This window comes from Panthera tigris, chromosome A1 (assembly GCF_018350195.1).
Source record: "Panthera tigris isolate Pti1 chromosome A1, P.tigris_Pti1_mat1.1, whole genome shotgun sequence".
NCBI lineage: Eukaryota > Metazoa > Chordata > Mammalia > Carnivora > Felidae > Panthera > Panthera tigris.
Genome location: NC_056660.1, coordinates 131188184 through 131209138, shown reverse-complemented (window position 1 = coordinate 131209138; position 20955 = coordinate 131188184). Strand labels below are relative to the sequence as shown.

At 40.8% G+C, this 20955-nt stretch overlaps 1 protein-coding gene across 2 annotated transcripts in view; it reads right to left on the bottom strand.

The window, feature by feature from the left end:
* Window positions 1-754: 754 nt before the first annotated feature.
* Window positions 755-20955, bottom strand: part of LOC102958811 (regulator of G protein signaling 7 binding protein) — a 102727-nt gene continuing 82526 nt past the window's right edge. Inside the window, exons 5-6 of one of the 2 annotated variants that reach the window (XM_007079903.3) lie at window positions 12783-12853; window positions 755-1132 (exon numbers count right to left, since the gene is read on the bottom strand). In XM_007079903.3, coding sequence (XP_007079965.1) covers window positions 1041-1132; window positions 12783-12853 — 163 coding nt within the window. In that variant the 3' untranslated portion in view covers window positions 755-1040. Of the gene's footprint in view, window positions 1133-12778; window positions 12854-20955 lie in introns of those variants that run through there. The other variant, XM_042959256.1, reaches the window with a different exon arrangement.

Here is a 20955-nt window from a genome sequence, read left to right as displayed (position 1 = left end):
TATTGCTTAATGTGTCCTGCTTTCAAGATTCTAAGCATAAGACAAGACACCAAGTACACATCGGAAAAGTCATATCTGCATAGTCATCTAATATGAGACAAGCTTAGCTTAACTAAAAAGATTTTATTAACAGAAAATGTTAAATATTTTTACGATCTGAGCTAATTCCGGCATGCCCTATAAGATTTAACACTATGCTGCTGTGCAGACATCATGCTTCAGATTTCAATTAGAACAAAATGTGATAATACTCAATTTTACATTTGAGGGTAATTGTATATGTTACTACACCATTTTCTAACTGGATTACTTCATTCTCCAAGAAGCTGAAAAAGACACCATTGGATCAAAAGGAAATTAGTTGCCCATATGCATTGTACGAAGGTATTAGGATAATTGTGTATTTACAAAATTTAAATACTTTCCATATATGGTTTTTGTTGCATTATAAATTAAGATGTTTTTATGTAGAAGCTCTTGGATTCCGACAGAATGGAAGACTAGATGTGAATGAGCACAAAGCAATAGGTGAGGTGGTATATGTTTGATTATAATATTATCTCTAATAATATTGATAGATTGGATTTTTGAACACAGTTTTGCAGTTTTAGAGAGATTCCTATGTTTAAAGACTTTCATATATGATAAATTGTTAACATGAGATCAGCAAGAGCTAAAGATATACTATTATACATGAAATAATTTTTCTCTGTATGATACATTTAAAAAAAACCTTTAAATAATTTAAAAACCATAATTCTCGCATCTGTCATGGTATGGTTTGGAGCAGACATGCACAATGTCAGCTTTAAAAATCCTTTTAAAAACAGCCTGCTTTTTGAATCTTTTTTTACCCCCCTTGACAGCAGCTGCTTTCACATGTAAAATCATTTAAAAGGGTAGAGGGAGGCGAATAAAAGTAATAAGGAAGCATAGAAAACATAGTCAAAAACCAATAATTGTGGTTCAGCTGTCTGGAGGTCCTCAGGTTCTGTGATATTTTCAGGTCTTCGCATTGGTGGGTTTCCAGGAGGAGTTGCCTAGCTTGAGACAAGACAACACAGCCCAAAGAACCTTCTCTTCCGTCTTCTAACCAGGGGGTAGGGAGTTAGATTTAGAAGGCTGCTGTCATCTGTGATGGGACAGAATGTACAGATGAGTGAATTACAAACAATAACTGGGGTTTTTATGAATTGGCTTTAAAAATCCACCATCTTTTGAATCAAGGTTTCTTGTTCAGCACTGTGGACATTTTAGGCAAGATAATTCTTTGTTGTTGGGGCTGTCGTGAGCACTGTAGGATGCTTAGCTGCATCCCTGGCCTCTCCCTACTCACTGGATGCCAATAACACTGCTCCACCAGCCGTGAAAACCAAAAATGTCCCGTGATAGGGCCAAATGTTCTTTTTTTGGTGGTGGTGGGGAGCTCAGAGCCTACAGTTGCGAACCACTGCTTAGAATTAAATGTAAACTGCTCAAGACATTCTTTCAGTTGGGAGATGCATAGCTTTTTAGAAAGAGCCCGTGCTTTGGAGTAAGGTTGACCTCTTTTCTAAACCTGCCTCTACTATTTACTAGCTCTATGTGAACATGTAACTTGAAGCTTGCTAAGCTTCAGTTTTCCCCTAGTCAAAATAGGGTTTAATAACACTTACCTTAGGTGAAGATTAAATGAAACAATCTATGAAAGACATTAAGCTTGGGTGAGGTCCTCAGTGCCTAGCACAGAGGAAGCACTCAGTAAATACAGCTCTTATTTACTATTTTCCTTTACGTAGGACCACTGTGTTGCCTCTACTCACCTACTTTATTGCCTCAGGAAGAAGTCTCAACTATTCTGTGTTGAGTCTTTGGCTAGCGATTTCTATAGGTTTCTGTATACAATGGCATTCTGAGAAGATTGCCAGCTGCTGAATTTGTAAATTTTGGGTTGAAATTTTTAGCATGATGACAAGCAGATGAAGAAATAAACCAGTAAACCAAATTCAGTTTAGTGAGCTGGGTTTTAAAGAAAGAGTCCAGTCCAAAAGAGAGGGTGGGTAGAAATAGCCTATTGGAGCGGAACTGGCAGTCTGGTCCCAGAGGCTGGAGAAGGACCATGAGGAGATGACCTGGAAATTGCCAATGTGGGCAGCACTAGGACATAATCAGAATGGAGCTAGGGGCCACAAGATGGTTGGTTGGCTCTGGTACTTTTATGTACCTAAGCTTTTCCAGGACTAGTTGCACCACCCTCCCAGAGCAGAGCTAAGGGGCTCTCTCCTTTCTCCATCCTACCTTGGGATATAGGACCTTGGGAAGGAGCCCAGAGTCAGGAGTTAGATGAAGAGATGGGTAAGGGAAAAATGTGCCCCACGTCAATAAAACTGGTTTGTAGACGAGGGTTGCTTTTCCTGATTGCTGAGCCTAGATGCTCAGTAAACTGTCCAGAACAAAAACAAGTGTCGGCTTTCCAGTCCTCTCACATAAATTGTGTCATCCAAGTGCCTGGGCTTATCGTCCCCCTCCCCAAAGGCTGTCATGTGTCACACTTATTTGTAAATTAGCATCACTCACCAAGTTGACAGTGTTCCTTGGAATGGTGCACCATGCTATACATTTAGATAGAACCAGAATGGCAAGTCACAGCCAGGGAAGAAAACAGGTACCCTAGCTGAGCACATCAAATTCATCAAACAGTGTACTCTCCCAGTCTCCACAGGTTAATACTCTCTCTTAAGATTCATATTTTGTGAATGTGGAGAAAAACAGTACTCTCTTTGTCCTTTCCATCGTGAAAAGCAATTTTCTATATTCTGGATGTCAACATTTTGAGACTAAAAATAGGACATCTCTCTTTTATAGTTAAACTTGCCCCAAATAGTTAAGACACTGAAAGCAATGTCAAATACTATATGCGAGCCTGATTTCTCAGGAGAATCTCTCAGAGATGAATCATGGTCTATTTAGAAAAAAAGAAATAATAACTCACTTTCCCATCAGTTTTAGGACTCTTACTTCTTTAACCACCAAATGATCGATAAACAACCTATTCGGGTAAGGCAAAGGTACAGCAGACTGTGAAGAATAAAGAATTTTATCTGTTGGTATCTCTCTGAATACTGATTATGCTTTCTGAAATGCAAGTTCACCAGGAATTTAATATTTCCTTGAGCAGAATCACCAAAACTATGAAGACATTTATAGGGAAGAAAAAAATCTTATTTCTATTTAAGACCTGGAAGATCTATTTCCTGAATGCCCATATATCCTTCCGTTTCTCCAAACATTTAAGACATTGGCATAGTGACCTAATGGGTATTTATTTATATATTATAAAATGCAGTGCAGATAGATGTGTATTGTTCCCACTGCATGAGGAAATGCCTGCTACATGTTGTATTTACGAAAAAACTGTACATGTGTATCCTGTGGTGTCATGTTTGCTCCCACGTTCTCTCTCTTTTTTTAAAAAAAAATATTTTTTAACGTTTACTCATTTTTGAGGACAGAGAGAGACAGAGCATGAGTGGGGAGGGGCAGGGAGAGAGGGAGACAGAATCCAAAGCAGGCTCCAGGCTCCGAGCTGTCAGCACACAGCCTGACCCGGGGCCTGAACACACGAACCATGAGATCATGACCTGAGCCGAAGTCGGACGCTCAACCGACTGAGCCACGCAGGCACCTCCCACATTCTCTTTTCTATGTATTAAAAGCATACAGGTATTGTGCACAGGTATTATGAGATTTATATCAAGACTGACTTTTGTGCATTCGTTACAGCAAATCAAAAAAACCTTTTATGCTATTGAAATTCTCCTCACTCAGCCCTCTTTTTGTCTCTGCCTATCTATGCATAGATAGATATGCACACATACATTCACTTGTGAGTGCTATATATACATGTGCACATACAGAGCACTCATAGGTGAATAGAAGTGTTAGAATTGATGAGAAAGTGCTCAGATGTTAAGCAAAGGACAGGCTGCCTATTAAGGATGACCGCTCGTTTGGGGCATCTTTTTGAGCATTTGTGACACCTTTGCCTAGCCCAGAGCTTATCTGATCATCACCTAGGGCTGAGGTGACACAAAAGCTCAAACAATCTTGGCAGAAATTCAGAGCAGCTTCCTACACCCTGGGAAGCTGACACCGGCAGTAAATGCTGAAATTCAGCAGCAGCAAGTCTGCTTGGAATGGTTTGGAGTGGATTCAGCTCCAAGGAAAGATGTCTTTCCACATTGATTGAAATCCTGTCTCTGAAATTATGGGCTGCCAAAAGAATGTGAAGGAAATGGAATGTTTCCCCACTTGTGCTTCACTTTCTGGGCGAATTCACCTGACCTTGCTGGGAAACCTTTGATTTTTATTGTGAACATTTCAGACTTTTGTAGCATCTTTTCTCCAAAGTGCATATGCTCTGAGAGAACTGTAACCAAGGACAGTTTTAGATGTGAAAATGAAAAGTGGAGAAAGGAAAAGGGAGGGAGGAAAGCAGAGGAGAAAGTGAAAGAGAAGGAGAACAGGTAATTCAGCCATCAGCAAGTTAAAATCTTGGTCATTCAAAGCTTAATTCCTGGATACTACTAAAGCCAGGGACACTGCCGCCACGTAAGGCACTATGATACCACTTCTCTATTGCTCAGATTTCTTTTGCTAATAAAAGATTGCTTATACAGATGATATGTTAATAAACAGAATGACATAAAAATAAGATTGCAAATAATCAGCTGAGCATTTGAGTTTAACCCTTTTTTTAACGTTCATTTATTTTTGAGAGAGAGAGAGAGAGAGAGAGAGAAGGGGAGGGGCAGAGAGACAGGGAGAGAGGAAGCCACAGAATCCGAAGCAGGATCCAGGCTCTGAGCTGTCAGCACAGAGCCCAAGGCGGGCCTTGAACCCATGAACCGTGAGATCATGACCTGAGCCGAATTCTGTTGCTTAATCGACTGAGCCACCCAGGCTCAGTTTAAAGTTTAAAGCTATGTTCTCAGAATCCAGAGAAGTGCTCATAATGTAACTGTAGTTGCAAATTTCTACTCTAGAAGAAAAGGAGACCTTCAGCAAACTCAGGGGTTCTCAAACCTTAGCTGCATTAGCAACATCTGAGAGCGTGTTCAAGTACAGCCTCACCTCTAGCATTTCTGAGTCAGTAGGTGTGGGGTGAGGCCAGAGAATTTGGATTGCTTAGAAGTTCCCAGACATGTTGATGTTGTTGGTCCTGAGGCCACACTATGAGAATCCCTGCATTAATCAAAGGCCTGCTAAGTACAGGCTCCATGTTGGGTGTTGAGGGTCCTAACAGAAAGGTGGTTCTTGGTCTCAAGGATGTTCGCTTGAGTAACTATGAAGCTTTATTAGGAATACCATAAGAGAGATATGAATACAATGCTTTGAGAACTCTTAAGGGTGGACTTACTCCCAAGTGGAGGAGAAGGAAGAAGACAATTGTGGGAAATCATGGAGGTCTTGGTGTTCTTTCTGGGCCACAAGAGATGAGGAGAACTTGCAAATTTGGTGAAGGGGAAGATGGGCTTTCTGGATGGAGAAAACAGTGTGAACAAAGTCATAGAGGTCAAAGGCAACTTGAATTTTGTTCCAAGAAACAATCTAGTCTTGAATGAAGGGTGTATGAAGGAGGGAATAGTACAAAACAGAAATACATAGAATTCCTTAAATATGGCCATACCTTCTCTTGGCTCTCTGCCCTTACACACACCATTTCTTAGTCCTCCTTTCTTAGGCAAATGCCAATCCTCCTTCAAGATTAGCTTACAACTTTCTTTGACTGATTTCATAATGTTCTTCTGGTTTTCTTTTCAGTCCCCTCTGTAAACTGCAGTTCTTTCCCCCTTGAAACTTAAATTTTGGTATTCTAGGATCTTCTCTATACCTACACTCTGTGGGGGGGGTCTCGCTTCAATTACCATTACGCTGATGATGCTTCAATATGTATTTCCAGCCTCCCAGCTCACATGTCTCACCTCAGCATGATACTTGTATGCCTAGTGTTCACCACTGAGCATTGCTCTGGGAGTTCCTCCATCTCCAAAACTTCAATCATCCTCTATCTCTACCGTTCCTCCTCTGTTCTCTCTGACTTAGTGAATAGACACATCATTCACCTCGTTTTTCAAGTCTGAACCTGGGTTTCATCCTTGATTCTGCCTTCCCTCTTGTGCAGCCCATCAGTTGTTCACATCCTCTTCTCCAACCCCCTGGCCCTAGGTCAGATCTTAAGCATCTCTCACCTGGATTACTTCAACTATCTCCTAACTGAACCCCTCCAATGGCTTCAGGATAAAATCCAACCCCCCCCCCTTTTATTTTTGAGAGAGAGAGAGAGAAAGAGAAAGAAAGAGAGCAGGGGCGGGGAGGGGCAGAGGGAGAATCCCAAGCAGGCTCTAAACCCATTGCAGAGCTCCATCTCATGAACCGTGAGATCACGACCCAAGCAGACATCAAGAGTTGGATGCTTAACCTACTGAGCCACCAAGGTGCCCCAAATCCAAACCTCTTAACATAGCTTATAAGGGCCTTAATGATATAGATCCTCCTACCTCTCTAGTCTTTCATGTCTCTTTTCTAACCACTTTACCAACTAATGAAGTGCTTGTAGCGCAACAAAATGCCCTGCTCTTATGTCTCCTCCTATATCTTCACATATCTAGAATCTTCTGCCTCGACCTTTTTTCATCTCTCTTTTTGTTTTTCTTTTTTCCACCTCTTTCTTTAAAAAAATTTTTTTAATGTTTATTTATTTTTGAAGGAGAGAGAGACAGAATGTGAGTGGGGGAAGGGCAGAGAGAGAGGCAGACACAGAATCTGAAGCAGGCTCCAGGCTCTGAGCTGTCAGCACAGAGCCCAACGCGGGGCTCGAGCTCACAAACCGAGAGATCACGACCTGAGCCGAAGTCGGACGCTTAACCGACTGAGCCACCCAGGCGCCCCCACCTCTTTCTTTGGCTAACTGATTCATCCTCAGAAATCTCAACTCACTTTCCAAAAAGCAATCCTTGATATCAACAACCCTCTCCCCCATCTCACACCCCAGCCCCTTACAACTCCAATATGGCTAGATGAGAATCCAATATGTCTTTGTAGTGACCTGTAGCTATTATGGGACTGTTGTATTCTAAGCACTAGTTTCTTTGTCTTTCCAATAGTGTGTGTGTGTGTGTGTTTGCGTGTTAGTTGATTTTAGAATTCACATGCCCTATCCCCAAAACATTATCCCAATCTCTATGAAGGGAAGCATGTCATTTGGGAAGGCTTCCCAGGTAATTCTCACCCAATTTGTTCTGTTGAGAGAGAGAGCCTCTAGGGGGAGAGATATCCCCAGCACCTGACACAGAACTTGGCCCATTATAGGATACCATCACATGTTAGATGATGGTGGGGACACCAGATGTTAGGGAAAGAAGTCTGTTCTTCCTTTAGTAGACAATGAGTAGGCATGTAACGTTTGTGAATAGGGGCTGAACATAGAGTAATGCATTAAGAAACTGATGTGTGAATTAACTGGAGCAGAGAGGGAAGTACATACGTCATACTGAATCCTGGATGAAAGATTGAAGAGATTACAAAGGATATGGGGCTCCTGGAGTAAAACTACCCAGAATAACATTCAGACACTAGACTGAAGCACATAAAGTCTTTATGTGAAGCCCTGGTGAAAGGACCTAAAAGGTCATCTCTAGGCTACCAGGTGGCATAACTGCCCAATGTTCTTTAGCTAGATATCAAACACTTCTGCTGACATGGCTAGGATGGATACAGGGGGTCCAGGTTGGAGTGGATTGAGAGTATGAGTCTGGGGGAACTGTTCCTAGACCCAGTTTAGTCTGGAATAGCACTGTCTCCAGGAGGGGACCCATTCTAGAGCAGATTCAATTCCTGACTGATCCCCTTCAGACGGATTCTCACGCATGGTCTCAACAACCACATTCTAGGCAAGAGTGAATGTACAAACACACCCTACAGCATTCATTAAGTCAGAATTCTGGAAAAGGTGAAACTGTCTTTCAGGCCTAATTTATTTCTGCCACCTTGTTTTGTTTGATTACAACACGCATTTAGAAGATGCTTGTCCTTCACTCTCCAATCTCCTTTTAGCCTTTGTCAGTAACCTTGCAGGCTCCCCACAGGTGGTTCCATTTGTAATCCATTTGACACAGCAAGACTATCATAATTAATGAAGCTCCCTACAGCACTGCCAGTGACCCAGAATGTAGGACAGGAGAGGCGCTGAAGCAGTGGCAAGAACAGTGGGCTGAGAGCCAGGAGACCTGACCGTGGTCAGAAGCCTGCTGTGGAGCCGCGGCAGAAAGAGGACAGCTCACTTTTCTTTTGTGCATCTCTTTGTCTCCAGTCTTAAACGGGAAGGATGGGAAAGAAAAGGCACTGTCTGAAATGAGGGCATAATCGCTACCCATTAAAATTCTTGCTCTTGGCCACCTTCCTTTATTGGCCACTGAAAATCAATTTAAAACAAACTGTTGTTCAGTCAAGTTTTGATTGTGGTAGGAAAGGGGGGAGATACGTTTGAACCCTTAAATGCTGAAATAAACATGGAAGTTTCTGAGTTGAGAACTAGGGTGGAGCCTGGAGAACAGGGACATCGGAGCGTCTCCGTTTGTAGAATCCCCCAGCACCTGCCTGGCAGGATTTTCACATGGTTGGAAAAAAGGGAACCAGTAGTGGTATCTTTTCCCTTTTCTCTCTCTGCTTCAGACCCACATGTAAATGGAATAAAAAGAGAAAGGAAAGAAAGAGCCAGAAAGAAAACAGATGGCTTTCTATAATGGTTTTCATCCAGTTACAAAGATGTTTTGACAATAAGGTCCTCGAGAAAAGAACTGGGATACATTTTTCCACATTTTACCCCACACCATTTCTTGCATGTATTAACCTAGACCTGTATAATAAACAGATCTGTGCAAAAGAATTCCAGGAAGGTCATGGGAAGCCCCTATGGTCTTTCTTGGTTTATGGAACCAGACAGAGGAATCTGACCGATTTGTTCATTAAAATGGTGCCATATGCATCTGCTAAAAAAATGTTCCCAGAGGGACCCAAGAGACCTGCTCTCCTTCCTTCAGGGTTTCTCAGACCCTCTGATTCAGACTCACAACCCCCTTTCTCTACAGTTCAGCTTATAGTGACATCATGCTGTGAGTACCCATGAAACATGTAAAGAACAGAGATGTGGCATCACATGCTGAGGGTCCCATTTCTCCCCCAAGTGAAAAGATCTGAAATTACCTGAATTGAAGCCTTCACCTCAATTTTTTTTTTTTTAATTTCAAAATCCTATTGCTTCATTCCCTCCTGAACAGGTCCTTGAATCTCCTAGCTTTTTCCTTTTTCTGCTCCACACATATTTAAAGTTTAAATCTTGAATATCATTTATTTGGACTATGCCCTTTTCACTCATGGTTTTATTCACAGTACCAATCATTTATTATTATTATATTTGAAAAATATATTTAAAATTCTACTTTTTTCTTTTTATAAAAGTAATACAAAGTTATACAAAATATTTATACTTTTTTGATTATAAAAATGTCCTAGGTAAATAAAATGAAATTTCCGTTTTTTCATTAGTGCACATTTCGGAAACTATTGGATGCATTTCATGAAATGTAGAGCAAATATTTTGGATGGTTTGACTTAAAATAGAGGCTACATGCCGCACATGAAATTCTTTCTGAGGGCTCTGGTACTCATCCTCCTGGGCTCCTGATTGTGAGGTACAGGGAGAGACCTCCATGCTGCTGACAGGGAGAACTTGCCAGACATATAAAGAAACTGAGAATAGCTTCAGACATGGCTCCAACTCCAAAGTCACAGAGACCGATGTTCTGTACTGCAGGCTCAAGATCAATGCGTGGTAGCAGGGGCTGTTCTATTTGATGAGAATGTGGCATTCTCCTGAGCTAGGTTGGGTAGGCCAGCTGGTAAAGAATACCAATACCAACGACAACAATAACAATAAAGCACCCGTCAGCATCTGCTCTCTGAAAGGTCCGTAGCAGACGTTCCACAAGCGGTGCTTCATTTAAACCTCAGGACAACCCTCTGAAGTAAGTAATGCTATCATCTCCTTTTCAGGGCTGAGGAAAATGAAATGGCTGGATGTTAAACAGCTTGTTCCAGGGCACAAAGTTGGTAAGTGGGCAGGGCCAGCATTCAAACCCAAGCATCGCCTTAATCCAAAGTCCCTGGTCCCAACCACCATGCGGATTTCTAGCAACAGTCTTCCATGCTGTGGTCCGGGGGGGGCTCTCTCATCACTACACTGTGTCTGTAGAGCCCACTTTTAGGCAAACAGGCTTGTGAGGTGGAATGCAGAAAGGGCCCACAGCGACCACCTGGCTGAACACAGGCCCATCTATCAGGTGGCCACCTCAAAATAGCCATAGACCCTACCCCACCAATGGGCTACTTCCCACCAGGCACAGTTATCAAAAAAGGGAACATTCCATATGTCTCCATTCCTCCTCGTCTTCCCCCTTTAAAACCAGCCCCCACCCACCGCCTGGTTGCAGACAGCCTCTCCTCTGCTGTTCAGCCCGCGGCTTCCTTGAGGTGTAGGCCATAAACTTCTATCTCCTTTGTTCTGCCTCTGGCGAATCCCTTCATCTCCCAAGCCACTGGCTTCCACCTGATAGTCACCCCGCATTTGGGGGCCCTCATCTGATCTGACAGACACCCCATTTAGACACCACAATGTCTGCTTCCGGAAACCACCGCAAGGCCTCTACAACACTACCCCTGTGGCTCAAGCCCGTTCGTCTGATTCTAGGCCCTTCAGGGGGGCTCCGAGTTAATTGATGCTCCGCACCCCTGCCTCTCATTTCCTCACACCCCGCCTCCCTGCCGTGGAGCTCAGGCGCGCTACCTGTCGGCCTCTTCATCTGGTGTTCCCACTTGCACCTCTCCACCTTCTGCCACCTTCTGCTGCTCCCTGAGCCAGCAGACTCCCAGCTCTGCTGCCAAATCCTCTCAAAGGCAAGCAGCACCCTGTCCTCCCTCCGCCCAGGCTTTGATCAGGGGGAACCACAGGAGTTTCTTTCTTACTCTAAAAACCCTTTCCCCACCCTCTGGTTATGTCTCTCCGAAGCTGGTGCTTGCTTCACTTAACGCCGCTCTGGCCACGTAGGGGAACGTGCTCCTTCAAGTCCTTGGTACGGATCTTCAGACCCTGGGACTGCAAAGTTGGGCACAGATTGAACACACATTTATCGTGTATGCCGGGGGTTTTACTACCAGGTGCCAGGCATCGTTCTGGGTACAGAAGCTACAGTAATAGTTGACAAAAGCATATAGAGGCAGTTCCCTTATGGAAGTTTCACTCCAGTGAAAATACCTTTCCATTTCTGTGTGAAGGTGTATATTTCCATAGGCTAGCTCTGGAGACAGACTGCCTGGGGCCACATTTCAACCATCTATTTACAGTCTGTGTGACCTTCGCAGAGTTAGCTAACCTCTCTTTGCCCCAGTTTCCTGTAAATTGGGAAACAGTCGTTATTTCCCTCAAAGGCGTTATTAGAGTTAAATAAGTTAATACAGTTAATCCATGTAAAGTATTTAGAATAGTGGTTTGTGATATTGTGATTTATAGTAAGAAATATACAGTTGGTCTCCCACCTCAATCCTGGCACAGGGCTCCAAAAAATTCCTGGAATTTCCTAAGTGATGACAGCGTAAAGGGGCCTTTTGTTATGTTAATGAGGTTGCTTTCAAAAACTGCCTAAGGATGGGGGCTGGTTGCTAGGAGAATAACTCTGTGATCAGAGGGGTGGAACTTTCAGTCCCACCCCCAACCTCCGGGGAAGGGAAGGAACTGAAGACATTTCAATCACCAATGGCCAATGATTTATTTAATCAATCATGCCTACATAATGAAGCCTCCATAAAAACCAGCAAGGTTCAGAGGACAGGTTCAGAGGACTTCCAGGTTGGTGAACAGGTGGAGATCTGAGGACCATGGTGCACCTGGGAAGGGATGGAGTCTCCTTGTCCTTTCCCCACACTCTGTACTTGGCATCTGACATCTGGTTGTTCCTGAGGTATATCCTTTTACAATAAACTGGTGATCTACTGAGTAAAATGTTTCTCTGAATTCTGTGAGCCGCTCTAGCAGATTAACTAAACTCATGGAGGGGCCGTTGGAGTTTCTAACCTGTACATCCCAAGTGGTGGGGGAGGGCAGTCATGTGTAGCCCTTAACTTGGGGGATCTGGTGCTGTCTCCCTGTCTTGTCAGAATTCAGATGAATTGCAGAACACCCCGCTGGTGTCTCCTAATTGCTTGGTGGTGTGGAAAACCACCCCCACATATTGGAATTGGGTGTGGAACCACAGTGGCACAATGTGAGGTCTCAGTATATGTTATTATTACTTCTTTTAGATAAGTGAACATCTATATGGCAGAGAGCTTCCTTTGGAAGTTTCTTAAGTGTCCTCCTATAGGCCGTAAACTTCTTAAAGGCAAGGGCCAAGTTTCCAGTTCTTTTGTATTTGCCACTCCTGGTACAGTGCTTTTCACAGCATGGCAATGAATCCATGCCCTTGACTGACAGGGCCAGTAGAGGAGGCCTCTGCTTGAGGGTCAGAGCACAGCTGTGCTCGCCTGAGGGACTATGTTTTCATTATCATATCTTCTTGAAGAGAGAGGACTGTATATTCAATGCCTTCTATTGTTTGTGTAAAACAAACTTGTACTTTCTCAAGAAACAAGTCCCAAGGTTATCGTGTTAACAACATCCTCTGCCTCAAAGAAAAATGACGAGAACTTACCTTGATTTTTCAATGGTAAAGGCATAGTTTCCCTGAGTTTGCTTAAAAGGTTTTTCATTTCTCGCATGTCTCTGTAAAAGTGATAAAAAGAAAAAAATAATCAGCTGTAAATTTTTGAAATGCAATCCCAGTCTGTTCTGTGAGACAATTGACAGACGAGAGTCTGTGCTTAATTGTACAAGCTCTAGTTTCCAGTGGGCAAATATTGAATTTATTTTGTTTTTGTAAGAAAAAATATCTGAGATTGATGGCTCTGGAAGGAACGAGACTACTCTGGCTAACATTGCCACAGGGCATTCTGCTGTGGGAGCCCTCCTCTTGCCTTCAGTGGGACCAGACTCTTCTCTGATAATGAGGACAGTATTGCCGTTGTATAAGAGGGAGGTCAAGGTCATGCAACTTGAGTAACAGAGGTACTCTGGGCAAAGCTGAGGCTGGGTGATGGTGCTCTCAGGCTTTATGGTCAGGAGGCTATTGTGGCTGTACAGGTTCACTTGTTAGTGTCTCATTATGGTGATTGAAAATCAGTGTAACACAGGTGTTAGGGATTTACAGGGCTCAACATTTATTAAATTGGCTTGGAATGTTGGGAGACTGACAAATTGTAAAACCTTCAGAGAAGTGCTCTTCACAATGGTTTGGGATGGGTGGGTGGGTGGTGGGGGTGGAGACAGAGAGAGAGAGAGAGAGAGAGAGAGAGAGGCAGGCAGGGAGAGAGAAGCACCTGGGAAAGCTGGACCTTCCTCTTGCCCGTAGGTAAGTCACTCCATACCTCCAACACCTCCCCTCCCTCGTCTTAGAGTGCATATGATCCTAAAACTGCCAAACGTGCAGCAGTAAGCCTGCTCAGGGGGCTTCCAGTCTGGGGTAAGGGTAAGGTGGACGTTTCAAGTCCTTGGGACCATAGTTCCCCACATGTTCAGGTGGTCATCCACTGGACGTAGTGTTCTTGAAAGCACAGGACGTAGTGGTAGATTTCATTTACCAGTGCAAAAATCAGATTCATCTTTTAGTTCATTCCACAATAGGCAAGCAATAGCTGGTACTAAGGATTTAAGGAAGTTTATTTGAGAGTATAATCCTCAAGTTGAGGAAATTCTATCTACTAACTTATTTTTCTTTTGCTCTATGAAGAAAAAGAACCACTATTTAATCTTCGGTATGAAATCCCTCAGTTCTTTTCTTTTTCTTTTTTCTTTTAAGTAGGCTCCACACCCAAAGTGGAGCTTGAACTCACAATTGTGAGATTAAGAGTTACATGCTCTACTGACTGAGCCAACCAGGCACCCCTGCCTCTCAGTTCTTTTCTTGAAACACAACTATTCTCTTGAGTATGGTTGGAGGACCACTGGTCCTAGGGGAGGCCCGAGACCCGATAGTGTCTCTCCTTAAATATTGACTAATATGTAAAAAAGAACTCTTTCTCAGGAATAGCTGATTGGAAAAGGAGAGGAAAGCAGACTTGTGGATCAGGTATAGAAATAACACCTTTAAAAGCATTTAGAATTCTTTCCCATAGGTATGAGGAGATGTTTCTGGGGCAGTGATGCTAATAAGCTGCAAAGGATATTTCTAGAGAGAAAAGGTGAAAGTGGGGGAGGGGAAGAAAGGAAGGCAGGGCCCTACATCCGGAAGTGCAAGGAGCACATTCTGATTTTCTGTAAAATTCTCAAGGGCAGGTGGGATGGGAGGTGGGGAAGCACAGGGTGGGAATGGGCTAGGAATGCTGTATGTGAGACTCAGGCAGAGTCTCCTGGAAAGCGCCAATTCTCAGTCCTGGTGCTGCACTGGAGAATCACTTTATGCCGAGACTGCACCCCCCCATGGGAGCGGTTTATGGGGACAGGGCTCAGGAATCAATGTTTTTTTGTTTTTTGTTTTTGTTTGTTTGTTTGTTGTTAGTGTTTTATTTATTTTTGAGAGAGGGAGAGAGTGGGAGCGAGGGAGGGACAGAAAGAGGGGGGACAGAGGATCTAAAGCAGGCTCTGTGCAGACAGCAGCAAGCCTGATGCACAGCTTGAATTCACAAACTGTGAGATCATGACATGAGCAGAGGCCGCCACTCAACCACCGACTGAGCCATCCAGGCGCCCTAGGAATCAGTGTTTTTAAAAAGCCCCCCTGGGGCATTAGGATGGCTCAGTCGGTTAAGCAGCCAACTTTGGCTCAGATCATGATCCCAGTCCGTGGGTTCGAGACCCACATTGGGCTCTGTGCAACAGCTGAGCCTGAAACCTGCTTCAGGTTCTGTGTCTCCTTCTCTCTCTGCCCCTCCTCCATTCACACTCTGTCCCTCTGTCTTTCTCTCTCTCAAAAATAAATAAACATTAGAAAAAAATTAAAAAAAAAAAAAAAAAAAGCCCTCCTGGTGATTTTAATATGCCACCCAGGGTGAGATCCACTGATCTCCTAGGGCAGACAGAGGGGGAACCTAGGAAAAGCTGCTCTACCAGGCCAGGTCTCTTGTGCCCACTTGTCTCTGTCATTCCCACCTCCTTTGACCTGAATCTGACTTGAAGACTGAACTTCAAAACCGTGGGCTATACTCTCCTTTTTTTTTTTTTTTATTTGAGGTAAAATTGGCATATAGCATTATTTAAGTTTCAGGTGTACAACATTACAATTTGCCATCTGTATGTACTGTAAGTAAAGTGATCACTAGGAGTCTAGTTATGATCCGTCACCCTATAATTGACCCCCTTCAACCATTTCGCCTACCTCCATCTCCCAACCTTCCCCTTGGTAACCACCAATCTGTTCTCTTGTATGGATGAGTTTATTTTTCTTTTCTTTTGTTTTTTTTTAGATTCCACAAATGAGTGGAATTATATGGTACTTGTCTTTCTTTGTGTGACTTACTTTACTTAGCATAATACCTTCAAGGTGAATTCTGTTGTTGCAAATAGCAAGCTGAATAGTTTTCCATTTTAAAACACACACACACACACACACACACACACACACACACCCCAGATCTTCTTTATCCATTCATCCACTGATGAAAATTTAGGTTGTTTCAATTTCTTGGCTATTATAAATACTGCAGCAATGAACATAGGGGTGCATATATCTTTTCGAATCAGGGTTTTCACATTCTTCGGATAAATACCTAGAAGTGGAATGGCTGGATCATATGTTAGTCCTATTCTTATTTTTTTTTAGAAACCTCTATACTGTTTTCTATAGTGGCTGCACCAATTTACATTCCCATCAACTGTGTATGAGAGATCCCTTTTTTCCACATCCTTGCTAACACTTGTTATTTCTTGTCTTTTGGGTACTAGCTCTTCTAAGTGGTAGGAGGTGATATCTCATTTTAGCTTTGATTTGTGTTTCTGATGATTAGTGATGTCGAACATCTTTCTATGTGTCTGTTGGCCAACTATGTATTCTGTGAAAAAATGTCTATTCAGATCTGACCATTTTTAATTGGACTGTTTCTTTTTTGTTGTTGTATAAGTTCTTTAGTATTTTGGATCTTAATCTTTGTTGGATATATGCTTTGCAAAATCTTTCTCCCATTCAGTAGATCACCTTTTTGTTTTAATGATGATTTCTTTCACTATGCAAAATATTTTCAGTTTGATGTAATCCCATTTGTTTATTTTTGCTTTTGTTTCTCTTGCCTTTGGAATCCTATACATAAAAAAATATCACTGAGACTCATGTTCAGGAGGTTACCGCTTATGTTTTCTTCAGGAATTTTATGGTTTCAGATCTTACATTCAGGTTTTTACTCCATTTTTCAGTTAATTTTTGTGCATCGTATAAGAGAGTGGTCATGTGGCTGTCTATTTTTTCCAGGACCATTTGTTGAAGAGAATGTCCTTTCTCCATTGTATGATCTTGGCTTCCTTGTCATAAATTAATTGTTCATCTATGTGGGGGTTTAATTCTGGGCTCTCCATTCTGTTCTATTGATGTGTGTGTGTTTTTATGCTAATATAAGATGGTTTTGATTACTGTAGTTTTGTTGTATAGCTTGAAATCAGGGAGTGTAATACCTTCACCTGTGTTCTTTATCAACAATAATTTGGCTATTCAACATCTTTTGTGGTGTTATGCAATTTTTAGAATTATTTGTTCCAGTTCTGTGAAAAATTTCACTGGAATTTTGATAAGGATTGCACTGAATCTGTAGATTGCTTTGGATAGTTGTGGACATTCTAACACTATTAATTCTTCCAATCCATAGGCATGGGATACTTTTTTCTGTTTATTTGTTGTCTTCATTTTCTCTTATCAGTGTCTTATGTTTTTCAGTGTGTAGGTCTTTCACAGGTTTTTGATGCAATTTACATGGAATTATTTTTTTAATTTCTCTTTCTGATAGTTTGTGATTAGTGTATACAGCTATCACAGATTTTTGTTTGTTGATTTTGTATTCTGCTACTTTACTGAATTTATTATTATTTTTTGAATTAATTTGTTAATTCTAACAGTGTTTTGTTGGAGTTTTTTTGGTTTTCTATATATAGTATCATGTCATCTGCACATAGTGACAGTTTTGCTTCTTCATTTAGGATTTGGACACTTTTTATTTCTTTTTCTTGCCTAATTATTGTTTTTAGGATGTTCATTACTATGTTGAATAAAAGTGATTGGCCATTCTTGTCTTATTCCTGATTTTAGAGGAAAAGTGGTCAACTGTTCACCACTGACTGTGATGTCAGCCATGGGTTTATCATATATGGCCTTTATTATATTGCAATATGTTCCCTCTATACCCACTTTGTTGAGTTTTCATAAAATGGTGTTGAATTGTGTCAAATGCTTTTTCTGCAGCTATTGAGATGATCATACAATTTTTATACTTCATTTGTTGATCTGGTGTATCACACTGACTGATTTGCAGATGTTGAACCGTCCTTGTATCCCTGGAATAAATTCCACTTGATCATAGTGTATGGATACAATAATGTATTAATGTCTTTGGTTTGCTAATAATTTGTTGAGAATTTCTGCATCAATGTTCATCAATGACATTGGCCTCTAATTTTCTTTTTTTGTGATGCTTTGTCTGATTTTGGTATCAGGGTTATGCTAGCCTTGTAAAATGATTTTGGAAGTGTTTCCACCTCTTACATTTTTTGGAAGAGTTTGAGAAAGATATGTATTAAATCTTTGAATGTTTCATAGCATTCACCTTGAAGCTGCTTGGTCCTGGACTTTTGTTATGTGGGAGATTTTTGATTACTGATTCAATCTCCTTACTAGTAATTGGTCTCTTTATATTTTCTATTTCCTCATGATTCAGTCATGGAAGAGTGTATGTTTCTAGGAATTTATCCATTTCTTCCAGATTGTCCAGTTTGCTAGCATATATTTGTTTGGAGTAGTTTTTATGGTCCTTTGCATTTCTGTGATGTCAGCTGTAACTTCTCTTTGATTTCAGATTTTATTTATGGGAGACTTCTCGCTTGTTTCATGGTTAGTCTAGCTGAAGGTTTTTCAGTTTTGTTTATCTTTTCAAAGAACCAGCTTTTAGTTTCATTGATCTTCTATTGTCCCCCACCTCCACCCCCCGCCTTAGGTCTCTATTTCATTTCTTTTCACTCTGCATTTACTATTTCCTTCTTTCTACTGAATTTGGGCTTTGCTTTTCTTCTGCCTTTGTAGGTTGTAAAGTTAGGTTGATTATTTGATAGTTTTCTTGCCTATGGAGTTAAGTCTGCTATAGTCTTCCCTCTTAGACTACTTTTGCTACATCCTACAAATTTTGGTATGTCATAATTCTGTTTTCATTGGTCTCTTTTTTTTTAAATTTCTTTATTGACATCTTTGATGGCCCATTGGTTGTTTAGTAGCATGTTGTTTCATCTCCACATTTTTGTGGTTTTTCTAGTTTTCTTTTTGTAATTGATTTCTAGTTTCATACCATTGTAGTCAGAGAAGATACTTGATATGATTTCAGTCTTCCTGAATTTAGTGAGACTTGTTTTATGGCCTAACATGTGATCTGTATTGGAGAATGTTCCATGTACACTTGAAAAGAATGTGTATTCTGTTGCTTTTGGATGGAATGTCTGTATATATCTACTAAGTGCATCTGCTGTAATGGATCATTTAAGGCCATTGTTTTCTTATTAATTTTGGCTTTGGATGATCTCTACATTGGTGTAAATTGGATGTTAAAGTCCTCTACTATTAGTGTATTGCTGTCAATTTCTTCCTTTAGGTCTGTTAATAATTGGTTTTATATATCTTGGTGTTTCTTTGTTGGATACATATATATTTAAAAGTGTTATGTCATTTTGTTGGATTGATCCCTTTAGACTATGTAATGCCCTTATTTGTCTATTATTACAGTCTTTGTTTTAAGTAAACTATACCCTCAGTGTGGGGCTTGAACTCATGATTGCAACATCAAGAATCACATGCTCTATCAACTGAGCCAGCCAGGCATCCCCCTATTATCATATAGTCTTTGTTTTAAAGTCTACTTTGTCTGCTATGAATATACCTACACCAGCCTTATTTTCATTTCCATTTGCATGAAATATCTTTCTCCATCCCTTAACTTTCAGTCTGTGTGTGTCCTTACTTCTGAAGTGAGTTTTTGGTAGATGGCATATAGATGGGTCTTATTTTATCCCTTCAGTCACTCTATATTTTCATTGGAGAGTTTAGTGCATTTACATTTAAAGTAACCACTGATAAGTACTTATTACCATTTTGTTAATTGTTTTCTGGCTGTTTTTGTAGTTCCTCTCTGTTCCTTTCTTCTTTCTCTCTTCCCTTGTGGTTTGATGGCTCTTTTTATGTTTTGTTTAGATTCTTTTCTCATTTTCTGTTGTGTATTTATGGTAAGTTTTTGCTCTATGGCTTACCATAAAGTTCACATACAAGTTCCTATGTGTATAATGGTCTGTTTTGAGTTAATAGCAGCATGACAAAACTTTACATTTTTTTCTCTCCCCTTCATTTTATATTTTTGATGTCACATTTTTACATCTTTTTATTTTATGCATCATTTTAATTTTTGTAGTTTTAGTTAACTGTACTATTTTTGTCTTTTCACCTTCATAGTTGGTTTGTCAGTGGTTGATTTGCTACTTTTACTACATATTTAACTTTTCCAGTAGGATTTTATATTTATTCCCTTGTTATTATTTGTATCATTTCTTTTCAGTTTAGAGAAGTCACTTTAACATTTATTGTGATACTGGGCTAGTGGGGATGAGCTCCTTTATAGCTTTTGCTTATCTGGAAAACTGTTCATCGCTCTTTTAATTTTGAATAACTTGCCGAGAATTCTTGGTGATTTTTTTTTCCTTTCAGCACTTGAATATGTTATGCCACTCTTCTGACTTGCAAGGTTTCTGTTGAAAAATCTGCTAGCATACTCTCTTGCTGCTTTTAGGATTTTCTCTTATCTTTAACTTTTACCATTTTAGTTATAATGTGTCTTGTGGATTTCTTTGAGTTCATTTTATTTGGGACTCTCTGTGCTTCATAAACCTGGATTGTTTCCTCAGATTAAAAAAGTTTCAACTCTTACTTCTTCAAATAAGTTTTATGGCCTTTTTTCTCTCTCTTCTCTTTCTCAAGCCTCTATAATGTGAACATTATTCTCCACTTAATGTCTCAAAGTTATCTTAAGTTATCTTCATTTTTTAAAAATTCTTTTTTCTTTTTGTTGTTTTGCCCAGGTGACTTCTATTCCTTTGTCTTCTGGCTTGTTGATCTGGTTTTTGGCTTCATCTAGCCTGCTGTTGAACTCCTCTTGTGTACTTTTCAGTTCAGTTATTGTAATCTTCAGCTCTGTAACTACTGTATGAAACTTTCTTATATTTTCTGTCTCTTTGTTGAGGATCTCCATGTTCATCCATTCTTCTCCAGCTCAGTGGGCATCTTTACTGACCATTACTGTAAACACTTTATCAGGTAGGTTGCTTATCTGTTTCATTAATATTTTTTTCTGATGTTTTGTTTTGTTTTTTGTTTATTTGTTTGAAACATAATGTTTTGTGGAAACATTCTGTCTTACTCTCTGTGTTGGTTTGTATGTATTAGTCAAATCAACTACACCTTCCAGTCTTGAAGAATGTCCTTGGACAGGAGATGTCATGTGGAGCCCTTCTGACCACCAGAGCTAGGCGCCCAAGTATTGTCCCCTCTATGGGCTGCACACAGCCATCTGCTGTGGCAGGTTTGTATTTGTGGTATCAGG